This window comes from Somniosus microcephalus, chromosome 6 (assembly GCF_052327205.1).
Source record: "Somniosus microcephalus isolate GS21.2 chromosome 6, FLI_Smic_1.0, whole genome shotgun sequence".
Taxonomy (NCBI): Eukaryota; Metazoa; Chordata; class Chondrichthyes; order Squaliformes; family Somniosidae; genus Somniosus; species Somniosus microcephalus.
The window spans coordinates 210134130-210153386 of NC_140992.1; the positions used below are offsets into that span (position 1 = coordinate 210134130).

Sequence of the window (19257 nt, forward strand, 5' to 3'; positions counted from 1 at the left end):
AAGTCTGGGGGGGGGTTCTAACGGATATACAGAATATACAGGCTTATATAGCCCGAGTGGCAATTACCGGCATTACAGCACACCTGGGGCTCTTAAAGGCACATACACTACAATTCCTCCCCTTTTAGCTAACCAGTACATCATATTTTAAGTAATTATTAATTACATGTTATAAGAAAAATAATATACACATTGCTGTAGTTAATTAATTATAAGTCAGTCTCTCAGGAGGCTTCCTGACTCGGTCCGGATAACGCCTCGGGGGTGTAGTAGTTTCTGGTGGTGTAGTAGGTTCTTTTGGCAAGGCTGATTCGGCTTGAATGCCAGTGTCGGGTTCATCGGGTTCCAGTATCACCGGATCGGAGGTAGATATGGGTATCTCTACTTCATCGTTAGACGTATAGAGTTGTGGTGTAGGTTGTCCCTTTTCGGATGACTTTATGATTTGGTCAGCATGGCGCCTTATTATGCTTTCTCCGATGTCCACGGTATACATCAGTGGTCCTAGTCGTGTGCAGATAGTTCCAGGCTGCCATTTCTCGGTACGGTAGTCCCGGGCCAAAACTTCATGACCTATCTGGAAGGTTTTAGTTGGCCTTTCATTCATGCCTTGAAACTGCCGGTTCTCCACGTCCCTTCTGATGTTGGGCTTGACCAAATCCAGCTGGCATCTTAGGTTTCTATTGAAGAACATCATGGCGGGAGTTTGGTTGGTAACCATATGTGTTGCATTCCTGTATGCGAATAAGAAGTTATCCACCTTGTGCTGAAGTTTTATGTCTTCATTACCCATGGCCTTTATGGCCTTCTTGAAGGTCTGGACAAACCTTTCAGCCAATCCATTGGTGGCGGGATGGTATGGGGCGGACGTGTAGTGCTTAACCCCATTGTTTTTTAAGAACTTTCTGAATTCTTCGGACACAAATTGCGGTCCATTATCAGAACATATCTGTTCCGGCAGCCCATTCCTGGCAAATATGGTCCTTAATACTGTGATGGTTTTTTCCGTGGTGGTGGAGGACATCTTTATTACCTCCGGCCACTTGGAGTGTGCATCAACCGCGATTAAGAACATTGAGTCCATAAATGGACCAGCAAAGTCGATGTGCACCCTTTGCTAGGGAGATGAGGGCCACTCCCATGGATGTAGAGGGGCTTGTGGTGGAGCGTTTTGGACCTTCTGGCATCCTAGGCAGCTCTTGGTCATTTCTTCGATGTCTCCATCGATACCTGGCCACCATACAAACGCCCTAGCTAGGTTCTTCATTTTCACTCCACCCAGATGCCCCTCGTGAAGCTCCTTTAGCACTTTATCCTGGAGTTTGGGTGGAATCACCACTCTGGATCCACACATCAAGGTTCCTCGGCACACTGACAGCTGTTCTCTTCTTTGCGAGAATGCTGGCAACAGTGGTTCGCAATGTGCTGGCCATCCCTTCACTGTTAAATCGTAGACCCGTGAGAGAGTCGGGTCATTTCTCGTCTCCCTTTCAATGGCAGAATTTGTTACTGGTAGACATTCCACTATGGTAGAGTGGAACATCTCTACTGGGTCTACTGTAGGTGCCTCTTCTACCTTTGGCAACGGTAGGCGCGATAAACCGTCAGCATTCCCATGCTGTTTTGATCCTTTGTATTCTATGTTATATTGGTGTGCCCCTAGAAAAAGGGACCACCTCTGTAGCCTTTGCGCTGTCATAATGGGAACACCCTTTTTAGGGTTGAATATGGAGATGAGGGGTTGATGGTCAGTCAACAAGGTAAATTTTTGTCCGTGTAGGTAATGGTTGAATTTCTTCACTCCCCATACCAGGCTGAGTGCTTCCCTGTCGATTTGGGCATAGTTACGCTCAGCTGAGTTTAATGAGCGTGACGCAAAAGCTATCGGCCGTTCTGAGCCATCAGGGAATTTATGGGATAATACTGCTCCTATGCCGTAAGGGGATGCATCGCACGCCAGTCTGATTGGCAGCCAAAACTTCTTCGGATGTGATTAAGTCTTTGCATTTATGGAAGGCACGTTTACAGTCTTCGTTCCATTTCCAAATCATTCCTGTTTGTAGAAGTTCATTAAGAGGGTGTAGAAGAGTTGATAAGTTCGGTAAAAATTTATGATAGTAATTTATTAATCCCAGGAACGACCTTAATTGTGAAACATTTTCAGGTGCTGGGGCTTTTATGACTGCTTCAATTTTTTCAGGTGACTTATGCAACCCTTCATTATTAATTATGTGGCCACAATATGATATCTGATTTTGGAAAAATTCGCACTTGGGGCGATTTGCTCGTAGGCCCCGCTCTTTCAGCCTAGTGAGCACCTGCTCCAAATTGGCAAGGTGCTCGTTGTCGTTTTCTCCTGTTACAAGGATGTCGTCTAGGTAGCATTGAGTCCCCGGAATCCCTTGCAGGACTTGCTCCATAGCTCTTTGCCAGATAGCTGGAGCTGATGCTACTCCAAAAACCAGTCGATTGTACTGGTACAGGCCTTTGTGTGTGTTTATCGTGAGATACTTTTTAGAGGCCTCCTCAACCTCCATCTGTAGATATGCCTGTGCCAAGTCAATTTTGGTGAAACGTTTCCCTCCGGATAGTGAGGCGAAAATATCTTCTATCCTCGGAAGAGGATACTGTACTGTGTGAAGGACCGGGTTTACAGTCACCTTGAAGTCTCCACAGATGCGAATTTTTCTCTGTTCTTCAGATTTATCATTATTTAATGCTTTTTTCATGACTGGAACGATGGGTGTTGCCCACTCGCTCCAATCTATTTTGGATAATACGCCTGCCTTTTCCAAATTCTCCCGCTCTGCCTCGACTGCTGGACGTATTGCGTATGGCACCGGTCTTGCCTTAAAAAATTTGGGAATTGCTGCATCTTCCACTTTTATTGAGGCGGTGATGCCTTTCAAGGTTCCTAGTTTCTATTGAAACACTTCTTTGGCGTTGGCCAAGATGTCTTATAATCGTTCAGGTATGATGTCATCATTATTTTTTTTTCTTACTGGTCACCGTCAGTGCCTGAATGGAGTGCCAGTCTTACGTATCTTTCTGATCCATTCACGTCCCAACAACGGTGGAATGTATAAATACAACTTTTGTATTTCTTTGCCGTTGTATACAACAGGCACCCTTATTTTTCCTTTGGGGTATACTTTCTGCCCCGTATATGTTTTTAAGATAATGGATGTGTCTTTTAGAGGTATATGCGAAAATAGCCTCTCGTAATCCCGTCGATTTATTACGGTTAGAGCTGATCCTGTATCTAGCTCCATTTTAACTGGGGACCCTGCTATCATGAGGGTAACCCAAATGGTTTGGTAATCATCTTTGGCAAGTACATTATGTAATTTGAGACAGCTTAGTCTCTTGTTTTCGGAGTCGCTATCGCTCTTCTGGTCTTCGGAGCTACTGTCCGTCATCATTTGTACCTTCCTGTACTTTCCTTTATTGATTTTTTTCTTTCTGTCTGTGGATTTATTTTGTCCAGATTGGCATACCCGTGCAATGTGTCCAATCTTTCCGCATTGCCTGCATGCTTTGTCCTTGAACCAGCAGTCCCTCTGGTTATGGGTGGATCTGCCGCAGCGATAACATCTTTCGAAACCCTGTGTCATTTCATTGGTGCCAAAGTCCTGTGTCTTTTGTTGTATCTCTGCAGCTCCTCTTGCTGCTGCTTCGTATGATACAGCCATACTGAAAGCTTTGTCCAATGTTAAATCTTTTTCAGAAAGCAGCCTTTTTTGTGTTCCTTCACTTAAGAGACCGCAAACAAATTTGTCTCGAAGATAATCTGATAGCCCTGCCCCGAATTGGCAGTACTTTGATAGCTTTCTTAATTCGGTTAGGTAATCAGCGTTACTTTCATTCTTGTGTTGATTTCTCTTGAAGAATTTGAATCGTTCCGCTATCAGCAGCGGTGTTGGGTTTAAGTGCTCCTGCAGGGTATCAACAATTTCTTTAAAATTCTTGTCCTTTGGTTTGGCTGGAGTGATTAAATTTCGTAACAGCCCGTATGCCTTTGCGCCCTTTAGGTTCAGCAGTACTGAAGCTTTTTTTTCATCTTCTATTCCATTTGCAGTGCAATATACCTCTACTCTTTCCACGTATGTGGTCCAATCCTCTATTTTGCTATCAAAAGCATCAATATTGCCAGACTTAGGCATTTCAGAAAAGATATGGCGCTTCCCGCGCTTTTCTTTCTTTTCTGCAGCAAAGACATGGCGCTTCCCGCGGTTTCCCGCCGCTGCTGCCGATGACAATGCTGTTTCCCGCGGTTTCTGTTCTTTTTTTTTCTATTTATTTACAGTTGGAGACTCGTTCCTGCCGGACTTTCTCTCCAGGTCTGAACGCTGGCCTGCTTGCCACGCCAGCCGTCTCCCGAGTGCTCCCTCCCAGCCCTTTATTGCTTGCCTCTGATTTCGCTGCCTGTCTCAGCTGTAGAGCCAGCCGCTGGAGCCCCAGCCTGACGCCCAGGAAGGATTAGCACAGTACCTGCCACCAGCTTGGCCAGCTGGTGAAACCACAGCTTCTCTCACTTTCTTGAGTCTTCTGGACGCCCGAGGAATTGATGTCCTTGAGGTGCTGCCGAATTGCAGGTAAGTCCGTTTCCACTTCATCGCCACTGTAGTGTCCGTGTGTTGATAAAGACACTGAAGACAGGAGTTGGTTCATAGGTGTTTACTAAGCAAAGTCTGGGGGGAGGGGGTTCTAACGGATATACACAATATACAGGCTTATATAGCCCGAGTGGCAATTACCGGCATTACAGCACACCTGGGGCTCTTAAAGGCACATACACTACACTTCCTTCCTTCAGGTCTCGGGAGTCCCTCATCTCACCGGCACAGAAAGCAGAATGGCCGCAAGCTGTCAAAATCTGCAGCCTTCTGCTTTCTGTTCTGGAGAGATCTCTAAATCAGCCTGAGAGGAAGGAATTAACTTGGAGTACAGATTGTCAGTGTTTGACAGCTTCAAAGAGCTGTCAAACGCTGATATTTCATCTGTCAAAAGCTCTTGACAGATGAAATGTCAATCTGTGATGTCACCTGTTGCCGGGTGGCCCTTAATTGGCCTGCTTAGCCCGCTGGGCGGGCTCAACAAGGTCAATCAAGTGAAAATCGAGTGGGTTGGCCACAACTCGATGGAGGTGGGACTACAACCCCAAAAGTTGTAGTCCCGCCTCCTACAGGCCTCAGTATCAAAATCCAGCCCATTGTCTCATGCTATGAAAACATCCTTCTTCCTTGTTTTTTAAGAATTGCAACCTGCCTAATCATAAATTATTTATGAACAAATAAAGCAAAATTGAAATCAAATTTCATTGTTACAATCTGAATTTCTTCAGAATCACATTGGCCCAGAAATTCGGGTCTCCATGGGTGAGTACGCACGGGGTACTCACCTGTAGGCCCAATGGAAGTGCCGGTTTCCTGCATGCACTGCGCATGCGCAGGAAACCGGCACTTCCATTCCTCTGAACGAAGAGGTTCAGAGGTCGAACACGTGCGCGGGGGAGGCTGCGCGTGCGCTTCGAACTTCATTTTCTTTTTACAGGTTTTCCCGGGAAGGTAAGCCTGCAGAATTTAGAAATATAAAAAGCAGGCGTAAGGCCTGATTTTTACAAGGTAAGTGGTGAATTAATTAAAATTAAAACATTTATTCCACAGGTTAATTATTTTTAAATACTTTAAAGCAAGGTAAGTTTAATTTTAGCCCCGTTAGAATATAAAATTATTTTTTTCAAAAATTTAAATTATTGTTTAAAATAGTTATTTCATGTAATTTATAGTTTATTTAAAAAATGTGATTAAAAAAAAAAATTATTTGAAGATTTAGTGCTATTTTGGGGCCGTAGTATTTATAAGTCTTGACAGCACTTCCTGTCAGACTTATGAATGGAGCATTCCCTGCTCCGATTGGCTGCCCATGGCCCACGTGATCCCAGGGGCTGCATCGAACTAACTGCGCCCCTGGGATACGCAAGCACTGCGCGCCAGCAGCTGGACCAGGCCCCGGATCGGAATTCCATGGGAGCCCAGAGCTCAATGGCCGGCGCGCAAGGTAAGTGCAGATCGGGGGCTTGCACCCGCGGGAAGCCCCCGACCTGAATTTCTGGGCCATTGTGTCTTGTAACTCGCATCAAGTCCCGTTCACCCACCACCCCTGCACTCACTGATCTACATTGCCCCCTGGTCCGGCAACGACTCGAATTTAAAATTCTCATCCTTTTTACAAATCCCTCCATGGCCTTGCCCCTCCCTATCTCTGTAACCTCCTTCAGCCTTACAATCCTCCAAGTCTTTAGGAAAAGATGTTTGTAAATGTTTAGTTAGAAGAACTGCGCATTATTTTCACCACAATGATAATGATGTCACACAGGTATTGCAATGCTCCATGCCAATACAAATTACATTATGTGAAGAAATGGAAAAGGTTTGCAAAACACTTATTCCTGCAGATGGTATTCCTTTAAGTTCTCCATAAGGATGGTGTCATTCTTTTCTTCTGATATTCTTTTACTTAGTAAAATAGTCCAGTTGAAATTTAAGCAGGTTTATTCTGTCTTTTTAACACTTGCAACAGACAAGTTAAAGGAGATGAGTGTTTTTTTCCCCCTTATGTTTAATAGACTTTAATAGGGCAGAGTCCATGATTGAGTAGATTGGTCTGTGGAAGGAGTGAGCTTTAAGGGCTGAATGGCCTTTTCTCATTCTATGCTTTTTATGTCCTTCTGTTTGTTACAGGTAATGTTCTGCTGGCTACAGCTTTTCTGTCCTACTCGGGTCCGTTCAACCAGGAATTTAGAAACCTACTGTTGAACAAATGGCAGCAAGAAATAATATTGCATAAAATTCCATTCACTACAAATCTAAATGTCTCAGAGATGCTTATTGATGGGCCCACTGTTGGAGAGTGGAACTTGCAAGGCCTTCCTAACGATGACCTCTCAATACAAAATGGAATCATTGTTGCAAAAGCAGCTCGCTACCCACTGTTGATTGATCCTCAGGCTCAGGGGAAGACCTGGATAAAGAACAAAGAAGCTAAGAATGAACTTCAGGTAGTGGACATGATCTCTGGTGATAAATATACGTTTCCAGTACTTGTGGGTCATCTTACACCATGTTACAGCATGACAAGCAAGTCATGGTATGATACCCTGATAATGCTATGAAATCCAACTGAAGTAGACATGAATGTTTTGCAAATTAATTATTATGAGTAATTAAAATGAACCACTTCACCAGGCAGCCCAACTGCAACAACACGGACTTTTAGGCAGAAGGTTATAAATGCAAATACAAAGCAGCCTGACACTTAAGTTGCCTGGTAATATTTGCCATTTCATCAGCACGTTGGCAGTACAACAACAACAACTTGTATTTATATAGCGCCTTTAATATGGTAAAATGACCCTAGGTGCTTCACAGGAGTATTATAAGACAAAAAAAATTGACACCAAGCCACATAAGGAGAAATTAGGGCAGGTGACCAAAAGCTTAGTCAAACAGGTAGGTTTTAAGGAGCATCTTAAAGGAGGAAAGAGAGGTAGAGAGGCGGAGAGGTTTAGGCAGGGAATTCCAGAAATTAGGGCCTAGGCAGCAGAAGGAATAGCCACCAATGGTTGAGCGATTATAATCAGGGATGATGAAGAGGGCAGAATTAGAGGAGCGCAGAATTAGAGGGGGGAGGTTGTGGGGCTGAAGGAGATTGCAGAGGTAGGTTTTAAGAGTGTCTTAAAGGAGGAAAGAGAGGTGGAGAGGTTTAGTCAGGGAATTCCAGAGCTTAAGGCCTAGGCAACAGAAGGCACAGCCACCAATGTTTGGAAGTCTAGTCTAGAGGTAACAAAGGCATGGATGAGGGTTTCAGCAGTGGATGAGCTGAGGCAGGGGCGGAGACGGGCGATGTTACAGAGGTGGAAATAGGCAGTCGTAGTTATGCTGCGGATATGTGATCGGGAGCTCACTTCAGGGTCAAATGTGACACCAAGGTTGCAAACAGTGTGGTTCAGCCTCAGACAGATATTAGTGGAAGAACTCATTGTTCCACTTTGTAGTGATCCTGTCAGCCGGTCAGTCATAGAGCATCATGGACTATTCAGTTCCGAGACCTCATCTGAAGAGGAGTACAGAATAGAATAGGAGAGGGGAGGAAAGCTATAAATCTACAGCAATGTCGGATAGAGACAGAAGAGTAGAAAAGATCATTTAGCCAATCAAAGCTCCTGACTGCAGGAGGGACAGAAAAGAGAAAGCAGAATTGCAAGCCCTGGTTAGAGTGCAACTAAAAATGGTAAAGGTTTTAGAATTGTTCCACTCGTTTTATCTTGCATAATTGAGAAAGTTTCTCGAATATAAAACCTATAAATAGGAAAAAGTAATGCGCTATATAATGCAATATAAGTTTTCCCCCTTTTGTACAGGTAACATCACTAAATCATAAGTACTTTAGAAATCACTTGGAGGACTGCCTTTCACTGGGAAGACCACTATTAATTGAGGATGTAGGGGAAGAACTGGATCCAGCATTGGACAATGTGCTGGAGAAAAACTTCATCAAAACTGGGTCCACATATAAGGTAATTTTTAAATCTTTAAATAGTATTCTTTGTGTAAATAAATGACACACATTAAATTAGATGTTTGCAATGTCTCTCTGGTAATATTTATATTGCAGACTTGCCAAAATGGTATTTTTTTTAAATATTCATTCTTGGGATATGGGCATCGCTAACATTTATTGCCCAAAATTCCTGGGGGGAAAAATTCAGTTGGTTTGTGCCTCCCGTTAGCGCCTTTAGAGGGCGGTAATGGGGCGCAAAGCAACTAGCGCCCATACGCGGCGATGTTTGCGCCACTCGCGAAATTAACTAGACATTTTGCGGCGGCGCTAAACACTACCGCCACGATCTCCTGCGCTGGCAGATTGTGACGTCAGTCGAGTGTGTAGCGCCCTGGACCGGATATTGAGTGGCGCCCCCTGCCTTACCGCCTGTCGCTAGCAACGACAGGTTGAGGGGAGCGTTATGCAGTCAGAAAGGGACTAGGGGAGCGCTATTTAAAGGCGACCGCTTCCTACCTTTTTTTGTTGGTGACATTTTTGCACCACGCAGTCAGAGAGAGAGAGAGACTTCTGGAGAGATTCAACGCCGTGTGAAGGAGTTTTGAGTACTGAGCAGCACTTTGCAGGTTTATTTTGATTTGCCCTTCCTTGCTTCGCCAGTGCTCTGAGGTAGCGCCTCACTCCTCGGCGTTTGTGCCTTAAGACAGGTGTGAAGCGCCTGATTTAGCACTCCAATCACCTCCAGGGGCGATAAAAGCCAAGTTTGCTGTTGGAGGTGATAATTAGCGCCAGACACTAAACTTTGCGCATGGCCGATAATCGCGTCCCAAACGGGGCGATACTGAATCCCTCCTCCCTGATGTCTTTTCTGCAGGTAAAAATAGGAGATAAGGAGATGGATGTCATGAGTGGTTTCAGACTGTATATTACCACAAAACTAGCAAATCCAGCTTATACTCCAGAAATAAGTGCTTGTACTTCAATTATTGACTTCACCGTCACCATTAAAGGTCTGGAGGATCAATTGTTGGGACGAGCCATTCTCACTGAGAAGCAGGTGATGTAAATCCTTCAATTAATGACTTATGGAAAGTGTGAGTACAGCCTAGGACATTTACAAAGTAATTGCAGAGTTGTTTTCAAACCAAAGGTGTAGGACTTCTCACCTCGTTATTAAGAATAGACCGTGACTGTACAATGCATTGAGGGATTATTAATAAAAAATGTATTTTACTGAAATGCCAGGGGAAGAATGGTCATACTCACACCAAGCTGCAGCAGTTGGAGGCCATTCCTTCCCTGGATCACAAACTATTAGGGAAAGAATAAATAGGAAATGACATGAATGCCATTCGACCCAGGTATGAGGTTCTTATTATTACATAGAAACATAGAAGATAGGAGCAGGAGTAGGCCATTCGGCCCCTCGAGCCTGGTCCGCCATTCAATGAGATCATGGCTGATCATCCAAACTCAGTACCCTGTTCCTGCCTTCTCTCCATATCCCTTGATCCCTTTAGCCTTAAGAAATATATCCAACTCCTTCTTGAATACATTTAATGAGTTGGCCTCCACTGCCTTCTTTGGTAGAGAATTCCACAGGTTCACCACTCTCTGGGTGAAGAAATTCCTCCTCATCCCTGTCCTAAATGGCTTACCCCTTATCCTTAGACTGTGACCCCTGGTTCTGGACTCCCCAACCATCGGGAACATCCTTCCAGCATCTAGTCTGTCTAGTCCTGTTAGAATTTTATAAGTTTCGATGAGATCCCCTCTCATTCTTCTAAACTCCAGCGAGTACAAGCCCAATCGACCCAATCTCTCCTCATGCGTCATTCTTGCCATCCCAGGTATCAGCCTGGTGAATCTTTGCTGCACTCCTTCCATGGCAAGAACATCCTTCCTCAGATAAGGTGACCAAAACTGCACAGAATACTCAAGATGTGGTCTCGCCAAGGCCCTGTACAGCTGCAGCAAGACATCCTTGTTCCTGTACTCAAACCCTCTCGCTACGAAGGCCATCATACCATTTGCCTTCTTAACCGCCTGCTGCACCTGCATGCTTACCTTCAGCAACTGGTGCACAAGGACGCCCAGGTCTCGTTGCACTTCCCCTTCTCCCAATCTATTGCCATTCAGATAATAATCTGCCTTCCTGTTTTTGCCACCAAAGTGGATAACCTCACATTTATCCACATTATATTGCATCTGCCATGCTTCTGCCGAATCACCCAACCTGTCCAAATCATCCTGGAGTTTCTCGGCATCCTCCTCACAGCACACACGCCCACCCAGCTTTGTGTCGTCTGCAAATTTGGAGATATTACATCTAGTTACCTCGTCCAGATCATTAATATATATTGTGAATAACTGGGGTCCCAGGACCGATCCCTGCGGTACCCCACTAGTCACTGCCTGCCACTCGGAAAAAGAGCCATTTATTCCAACTCTTTGTTTTCTGTCTGCCAACCAGTTCTCTATCCAAGTCAATACCTTGCCCCCAATCCCATGTGCCTTAACTTTACACGCTAATCTCTTATGCGGGACCTTATCGAAAGCCTTTTGAAAGTCCAAGTACACCACATCCACTGGTTCTCCCTTATCTATTTTACCAGTTACATCCTCAAAAAATTCCAGTAGATTAGTCAAGCACGATTTACCTTTTGTAAATCCATGTTGACTTTGTTCGATCCTGTCACTGTTTTCCAAGTGCTCTGCTATTACATCCTTTATAATGGACTCTAGCATTTTCCCCACTATCGATGTTAGGCTTACCGGTCTGTAATTCCCCGTTTTCTCTCTACCACCTTTTTTGAACAGTGGGGTAACATTATCTACCCGCCAATCCATGGGTACTGTTCCAGAGTCTATCGACTTTTGGAAGATGACCAGCAATGCATCGACTATTTCTAGGGCCACTTCCTTAAGTACCCTAGGATGTAGATTATCAGGCCCTGGGGATTTATCGGCCTTCAATCCCATCAATTTCCCTAACACCATTTCCCTACAAATACTGATTTCTATCAGTTCCTCCCTTTCATTAGACCCTATGTTCCCCGACATCTTTGGGAGGATATTTGTGTCCTCCTTTGTGAAGACAGAACCAAAGTATGTATTTAATTGGTGTGCCATTTCTTTGTTCCCCATTATAAATTCCCCTGATTCTGACTGCAAGGGACCTATGCTTGACTTCACCAATCTTTTTCTCTTCACATATCTATAAAAGCTTTTACAGTCAGTTTTTCTGTTCCCTGCAAGCTTATTCTCATATTCTATTTTCCCCCTCTTAATTAATCCCTTTGTCCTCATTTGTTGAATCCTAAACTGCTCCCAATCCTTGGGTTTACTGCTTTATGCTATCCCTAATTTCCCTTGTTAGCTACGGTTGAGTCACCTTTTTTGTTTTATTTTTATGCCAAACTGGGATGAACAAATTCTGTAGTTCATCCATGCGATCTTTGAATGTTTGCCATTGCCTATCCACCGTCAACCCTTTGAGTGACATTCCCCAATCAATCCTACCCAACTCACGCTTCATACCATCGTAGTCTCCTTTATTTAAATTCAGGACCCTAGTCTCTGAGTCAACTGCTTCACTCTCTATCTTAATGAAGAATTCTATCATATTATGATCGCTCCGACCCAAGGGGCCTCGCACAATAAGATTGCTAATTACTCCTTTCTCATTACATAATACCCAGTCTAAGATGGCCTGATCTCCAGTTGGTTCCTCGACATATTGGTCCAGGAAACCAACCCGTATACACTCCAGGAATTCCTCCTCCACGGTATTGTTACTAATTTGGTTAGCCCAATCTATATGTTGATTAAAGTCACCCATGATAACTGCGGTGCCCTTATTGCACGCTTCTCTAATTTCCCATTTAATGCCATCCCCGACCTCCGCATTACTGTTTGGAGGTCTATATACCCCTCCCACTAACATTTTCTGCCCCTTGGTATTTCTCAGTTCTACCCATACAGATTCTACATCATCAGAGCTAATATCCTTCCTTACAGTTGTGTTAATTCCCTCTTTAACCAGCAATGCTACCCCACCTCCTTTTCCTCTTTGCCTATCTTTCCTGAATGTTGAATACCCCTGGATGTTGAGTTCCCAGCGTTGGCCACCCTGGAGCCATGTTTCCGTAATCCCAATCATATCATATTTGTTTACCTCTATTTGTGCAGCTAATTCATCCACCTTATTACGAATGCTCCTCGCATTAAGACACAAAGCCTTCAGGCTTGTTTTTTTAATGCTCTTAGATCTTTTAGAATTATTATTTACTGTGGCCATGTTTGATTTAAACCCTTGATTTCTCTGCCTGCCACTATTGTTTTTTTCCTTCCTGTCTTTTGCTTTTATCCTTGTTTCCCTTTCCTCTGTCTCCCTGCTCAAGTTCCCAACCCCCTGACATTTTAGTTTAAACCCTCCCCCAGAGCACTAGCAAACAGTCCCCCTAGGACATCGGTCCCGGCCCTGCCCAGGTGCAAACTGTTCGTTTTGTACTGGTCCCACCTCCCCCAGAACCGGTTCCAATGTCCCAGGAATTTGAATCCCTCCCCCTTGCACCATTCCTCTAGCCACGTATTCATCTGAAATATCCTTCTATTTCTACTCTGACTAGCACGTGGCACTGGTAGCAGTCCTGCGATTACTACCTTTGAGGTCCTATTTTTTAATTTACCTCCTAACTCCCTATATTCAGCTTTTAGGACCTCATCCCGGTGTTTACCTATATCGTTGGTACCTATATGCACCACGACAACTGGCTGTTCACACTCCCCTTCCAAAATGTTCTGCAGCCGCTCTGAGACATCCTTGACCCTTGCACCAGGGAGGCAACACATCATCCTGGAGTCTCGTTTACGGCCACAGAAACACCTATCTATTCTCCTTACAATAGAATCCCCTATTACTGTAGCTTTACCCCTCTTTTTCCTCCCGTCCTATGCAGCAGAACCACCCCTGGTGCCAGGAAGTTGGCTGCTGCTGCCTTCCCCTGGTAAGTCATCCCTCCCACCAGTATCCAAAGTGGTATATCTGTTTGAGAGGGGGATGGCCACAGGCGACCCCTGCACTACCTGCCTGCGCCTACTACTCTGCCTGTTGGTCACCCGTTCCCTTTCTGCCTGTGCCACCTTTACCTGCGGTGTGACCAACTGATTAAATGTGCTATTCACGATGTTCTCAGCATTGCAGATGGTCCAGTATGTATCCAATCGCAGCTGCAGCGCCGCAATGCGGTCTGTCAGTAGCTGCAGCTGGATACACTTCCTGCACACATGGTTGTCAGGAACACAGGAAGTGTCCCTGAGTTCCCACATAGCGTAGGAGGAACATACCATGGGGCCAGGCTGACCTGCCATGACTTACCCTTTAATTAATTCAAATTAAATTCAATCAAATCGATCCCACCAATTACACTACAGTTAAATGATATACTCAATGGCCCTTGTTTAACAGCAGTCCCCGCTACACAACAGAGACCCTAGAAACTATAAACCACAAAATTTAAGTTTGGAAAAAATGAGAAAGAGAAATACTCACCAACCAATCACTTACCTGCTTTCTGGTGACGTCACACTTCGATTACTTTTTGCTTCTCTCTCCGAGTTCTGAGATTGGTACGCCTACCTGTGCCTCGGGCTCGCCTTTTATCGCCGCCGCCTCGCTGCTCCTCCCAGGTCCGCACTGCCGCCGCCGCTGCTGCTGCTGTGGGGCCTACCTGTGCATCGGGCTCGCCTTTTATCGCCGGCGCCTCGCTGCTCCTCCCAGGTCCACACTGCTGCCGCCGCCGCTGCTGCTGTGGGGCCTACCTGCACCTCGGGCTCGCCTTTTATTGCCGCCGCCTCGCCGCTCCTCCCAGGTCCGCACTGCCACCGCCGCCGCTGCTGCTGTGGGGCCTACCTGCGCCTCGGGCTCGCCGTTTATTGCCGGCGCCTCGCCGCTCCTCCCAGGTCCGCACTGCCACCGCCGCCGCTGCTGCTGTGGGGCCTACCTGCGCCTCGGGCTCGCCGTTTATTGCCGGCGCCTCGCCGCTCCTCCCGGGTCCGCACTGCCGCCGCTGCTGCTGTGGGGCCTACCTGCACCTCGGGCTCGCCTTTTATCACCGCCGCCTCGCCGCTCCTCCCAGAACCGCACTGCCACTGCCGCTGCTGCTGCTGTGGGGCCTAATTGCGCCTCGGGCTCGCCTTTTATCACCGCCGCCTCGCCGCTCCTCCCAGGTCCGCACTGCCGCCGCCGCTGCTGCTGTGGGGCCTACCTGCGCCTTGGGCTCGCCTTTTATCGCCGTCGCCTCGCCGCTCCTCCCAGAACCGCAATGCCACTGCCGCCGCTGCTGCTGTGGGGCCTACTTGCGCCTCGGGCTCGCCTTTTATCACTGCCGCCTCGCCGCTCCTCCCAGGTCCGCACTGCCGCCGCCGCTGCTTATATTATTAACACTTATATTTACATAGCATCTTTTCATGTCAGGACGTCTCTACGTACTGCACACAATGAATTATGTCGGCCGATGCATTCTAATCCCATTCTTTTCTACCAAACATAAGAAATAGGAGCAGGAGGAGGCCATTCTGCCCCTCGAGCCTGCTCTGTCATTCAATAAGATCATGGCTGATCTGATCTTGGCCTCAACTCCACTTTTCTGCCTGCTCTGCATAACCCTCGACTCCCCTGTTTTTCAAAAATCTGCCTTGAATATATTCAATGACTCAGCCTCCACAGCTCTCTGGGGTAGAGAATTCTAAAGATTCATGACCCCCTGAGAGAAGAAATTCCTCCTCACCTCCGTTTTAAATGGGCAACACCTTATTCTGAAATTATGCTCCTAGTTCTAGATTCCCCCACGAGGGAAAATTCCTCTCAGCATCTACCCTGTCAAGCCCCTTCAGAATCGTATATGTTTCAATGAGATCACCTCTCATTCTTCTAAATTCCAATGAGTATAGGCCCAACCTGCTCAACCTTTCCAAATAAGGCAACCCCTTCAACTCAGGAATCAACCTCGTGAACCTTCTCTGAACTGCCTCCAATGCAAGTATATCCTTCCTTAAATAAGGAGACCAAAACTGTACGCAGTACCCCAGGTGTGGTGTCACCAACACCCTGTACAATTGTAGCAAGACTTCCCTGCTTTTATACTCCATCCCCCTTGCAATAAAGACCAATATTCCATTTGTCTTCCTAATTACTTGCTGTGCCTGCATGCTAACTTTTGTGTTTCATGTATGAGGACACCCAGAAACCACTGCAGCGCAGAATTCTGTAGTCTCTCTCCATTGAAATAATGTTTTGCTTTTTTATTCTTCCTACCAAAGTGAATAACCTCACATTTTCTCACATTATACTCTTGTCTGCCAATTTTTTGCCCACTCACTTAACCTATCTATATCCCTTTGCAGATTGTGTCTGAAATGAATCTTGCCATTCATGTAGAAATGACTTATGAAATAATACTGGGCGGCCTGCTGGTGGCGCTGTCCAGGGAGAGTATAAATACTCGGGCATGGGCCCAGCTTGCTCTGGATATTTTGTAAACAGGAACTAGTGAAGGACAACTAGACCTCCATGTTGTGAAACAGTTGATTAAAGCCTTGTTTAATACTCAGACCAAGTGCTGTAGGGGGTTTTTCCTGCTCTCTTGCCCGTTCTGGCCCCCTGCCAGGCTTCGTGCAAGAATTACCCTTGAGTGGTTCGACCCACCCCCCCTACGGTTCTAGACCTTGGACTTAGATGCAGAGAACAGTAGTGCAGAGAAGAGGACTCAATAGACCAGGCTGAATAGCACGAAATGGATGCTTTTATTTTTGAACAGTTTGAAGCATTACAAAATACATGTCATAGGCACAGATTAAAGTAACTACAATCATGCACAAATTTATGAACTTGACTCTATGGAAATGGGGAACACACGGCACATCGTAAAAGGGGAAACACATTACGATTTCCCTTAACTCCCTCCCCTATACCTAAACCAAGTTTCGACCTGGGGAACTTGGGATCATGCTCACCACTCTCGAAATCGCGAAAAGGGGTTCGCAGACTTTTGACACCGCTTCCCGTCGTCATGTGGATTGGAAGCTTCTGGCGCAGTCGATATTCTCTCCTCCCTCGAGGCGGTGGGGTAGACCCAGCCTTGATGAGCGCTCGTCAAGGTTGAGATCCACTAAGTCGATTTGGGTTCATGGAGCAGACCCAGATGCAGGCTATGCACATGGGAGAATCTTGTGGCCTAGATCGCCGGTTCTCCAGAGGGTTTCTTCTCCGTCGGCCTGGGTCGTCGATGATCTCCCGGCCCCAGTACCCGGGCCACCCTCGTCGCCTTCTCGTCGTGGCCGAGCCTTGTTTGGCTGAACACCGGCCACGTTGTCCTTTTTCCGAAACCGTCCGTCTTTAAAAAGACGAAAACGTTTTCATCGATCTGCCGAAGTGGAAGAGGCGCCGATCCGGGCACCGTCCGCCCTTCGTCCGTTCCTCGTAGAAGAAAGTTCTTGAAGAAATGGAAGCCTGAAGTCGCCCAACAAGAAGCCGTGGCAGTGAAGAAGAAGTTTAACTTAGATGGACTTTCAATCCATAGTTATACTCTTTTGGGACAGTCTTATCTCCCGCCAAATCATAGTCCTGTCTTTGTATTAATTTTGGCGGGCAGAAAATCTCTGCAGGGGCGCTTTGTCTTGTAACGGAGCCGGTGATAACTTAAACTGGCCTTCCTGGCCGACAATGTCTTTTAATGTCCTTTGCATTGTCACCGCGGCTCGGTTCGCATATTGATCGGTCCGGACATTTTCCTTGATGGCTGCTAAACGGTTTTTCCTTTGTACGATAAATGGGTATAAGTGTTTTTACATTGTCCGCCCATATCTTGATGGGCCCCATCCTGTACTTATAATCCATTGAATATGTATGCTGTTGCTCTGAGTTTCGGTTCCCAGATACTGGCTTTCGTGGGCTCACTGTCTTCAATCCACAAGCCTGTCTGGCTTGCAGTAATAGAAATAAAATGGTTCATAAACTGATCACGGGGCCTGGCGGCCATTTTGTATGCCCTTTTTATCAAAGGTTTCTCTGTGCAAGCTTACTTTGGTCAATAAACAGTCTTATTTTATCCAGTTTTCTTGCGTGATTTTTGCTGAAAATTGCGAATCTTACAGTGCTTAGTAGTTTTCTTACGTCAATTTAATCAACTGAACCTGCTCCATGCTCTGAGTGATTTTGGGAACAGACGGCTACGACTTAAACGGTAGAAGGGAACCAGAGGTAGTAATCAATCCATCATGGAGAAACCAATCCGACCCGCCCGTCTTGACCTGGACCCAAATTCACCTACAACTGCTAAGGTATGGAAACACGGGTACCGTACCTTCAGCAACTTCCTCAGGGTGTGTGGTGAGAATGTTCCTGATAAGTTAGAGATACTTGCCAATTATGTATCCCCTCATGTGTTTGACTATATCGAAGACTGTGTAGACTATGACTCCGCTATCCAAATACTACAGCAACTATATGTTAAGGCCCCAAACGAAATTTTTGCTCGGTATCTACTGGCCACAAATCGACAACAACCCGGGGTATCACTTGGCGAATTCCTTCAAAAGCTTCGCAGGCTCAGCAAGGATTGTAATCTCAAAGCTGTCTCAGCTGAGCAGTACCAGGAGGTGTTAATTCGTGATTCTTTTATTAATGGAATTGCATCTCCCTTCATATGCCAGCATCTGTTGGAGAATAAAACCCTCAAGTTACAAGCTGCCTATGACCAGGCATGTTCTCTGGACTTAGCAAAAAAAAATGCAGATGCCTATCTTTTACCACGTGCCCGGACTGCTGCTATCACTTTTTGTGACTCCTCCAATGGGCCTCGGGCAGAAGCCCTCGCTGATGACAACTCTATCCTAGCTGATGACAACCCTACCCTAGAAGCCCTCACTGATGACAATCCTGCCCTAGCAGCATCTTGGCAATCTGGAAGGAAGTGTTTCTTCTGTGGAGGTGCATTCCACTATCGGAAATTTTGTCCTGCTCATAATGCAATCTGCAATCATTGCAGTAAGAAAGGTCACTTTTCTAAGGTATGCCAGTCAAGAGCCTCTGTTAGTAAGAAAGGTCACTTTTCTAAGGTATGCCGGTCAAGAGCCCCTGTTAGTTTTGCAGCTGCTATCTATAAAACTACTCCTCCCCCAAGAGCCACTACTAAGGTTACAGCTGCTATCTATAAAACTGCTCCTCCCCCAAGAGCCACTAGTAAGGTTACAGCTGTCAAGGGTAAAACTGCTCCTCCTCCCATCACAGCTGTTTTTCCCCAAAGCCTGTCCCATGCAGCCACGAAGGTTTCAGTAAATGGACACATTTTGAGTGCACTAATCGACTCATGCAGCTCTGACGGCTTCATCAGTGAGCAGGCTGTCAGTAAGTTAAAACTGCGTATTTACCCCTCGGACAGGGAAATTGCAATGGCTCTGACGACACTGACCACCAACTCTTCCGGCTTTTGTCTTGTCGACGTTATTCTCAATGGCCGCACTTATTTCTCCACCCGGCTCGGGGTGCTCAAAAACCTATGCAATGATGTGCTCCTGGGACAGGATTTCCAGAAACAACACAAAAGACTCACTTTCAAGTTTGGAGGGTCAAAGCCGGAGCTTACTATTTCCAAAGTACCGTTTTGTACGCTTTCGGCGGCTTCGCTCGATGAG

General features: G+C 46.0%; 1 protein-coding gene across 1 annotated transcript in view; it reads left to right on the forward strand.

Moving 5' to 3' along the window:
• Positions 1 to 19257, forward strand: part of LOC147116426 (dynein axonemal heavy chain 5-like) — a 345860-nt gene that overhangs the window by 261870 nt on the left and 64733 nt on the right. Inside the window, exons 62-64 of the mRNA XM_085992043.1 lie at positions 6744 to 7060; positions 8423 to 8578; positions 9437 to 9619. Coding sequence (XP_085848169.1) covers positions 6744 to 7060; positions 8423 to 8578; positions 9437 to 9619 — 656 coding nt within the window. The remainder of the gene's footprint in view (positions 1 to 6743; positions 7061 to 8422; positions 8579 to 9436; positions 9620 to 19257) is intronic.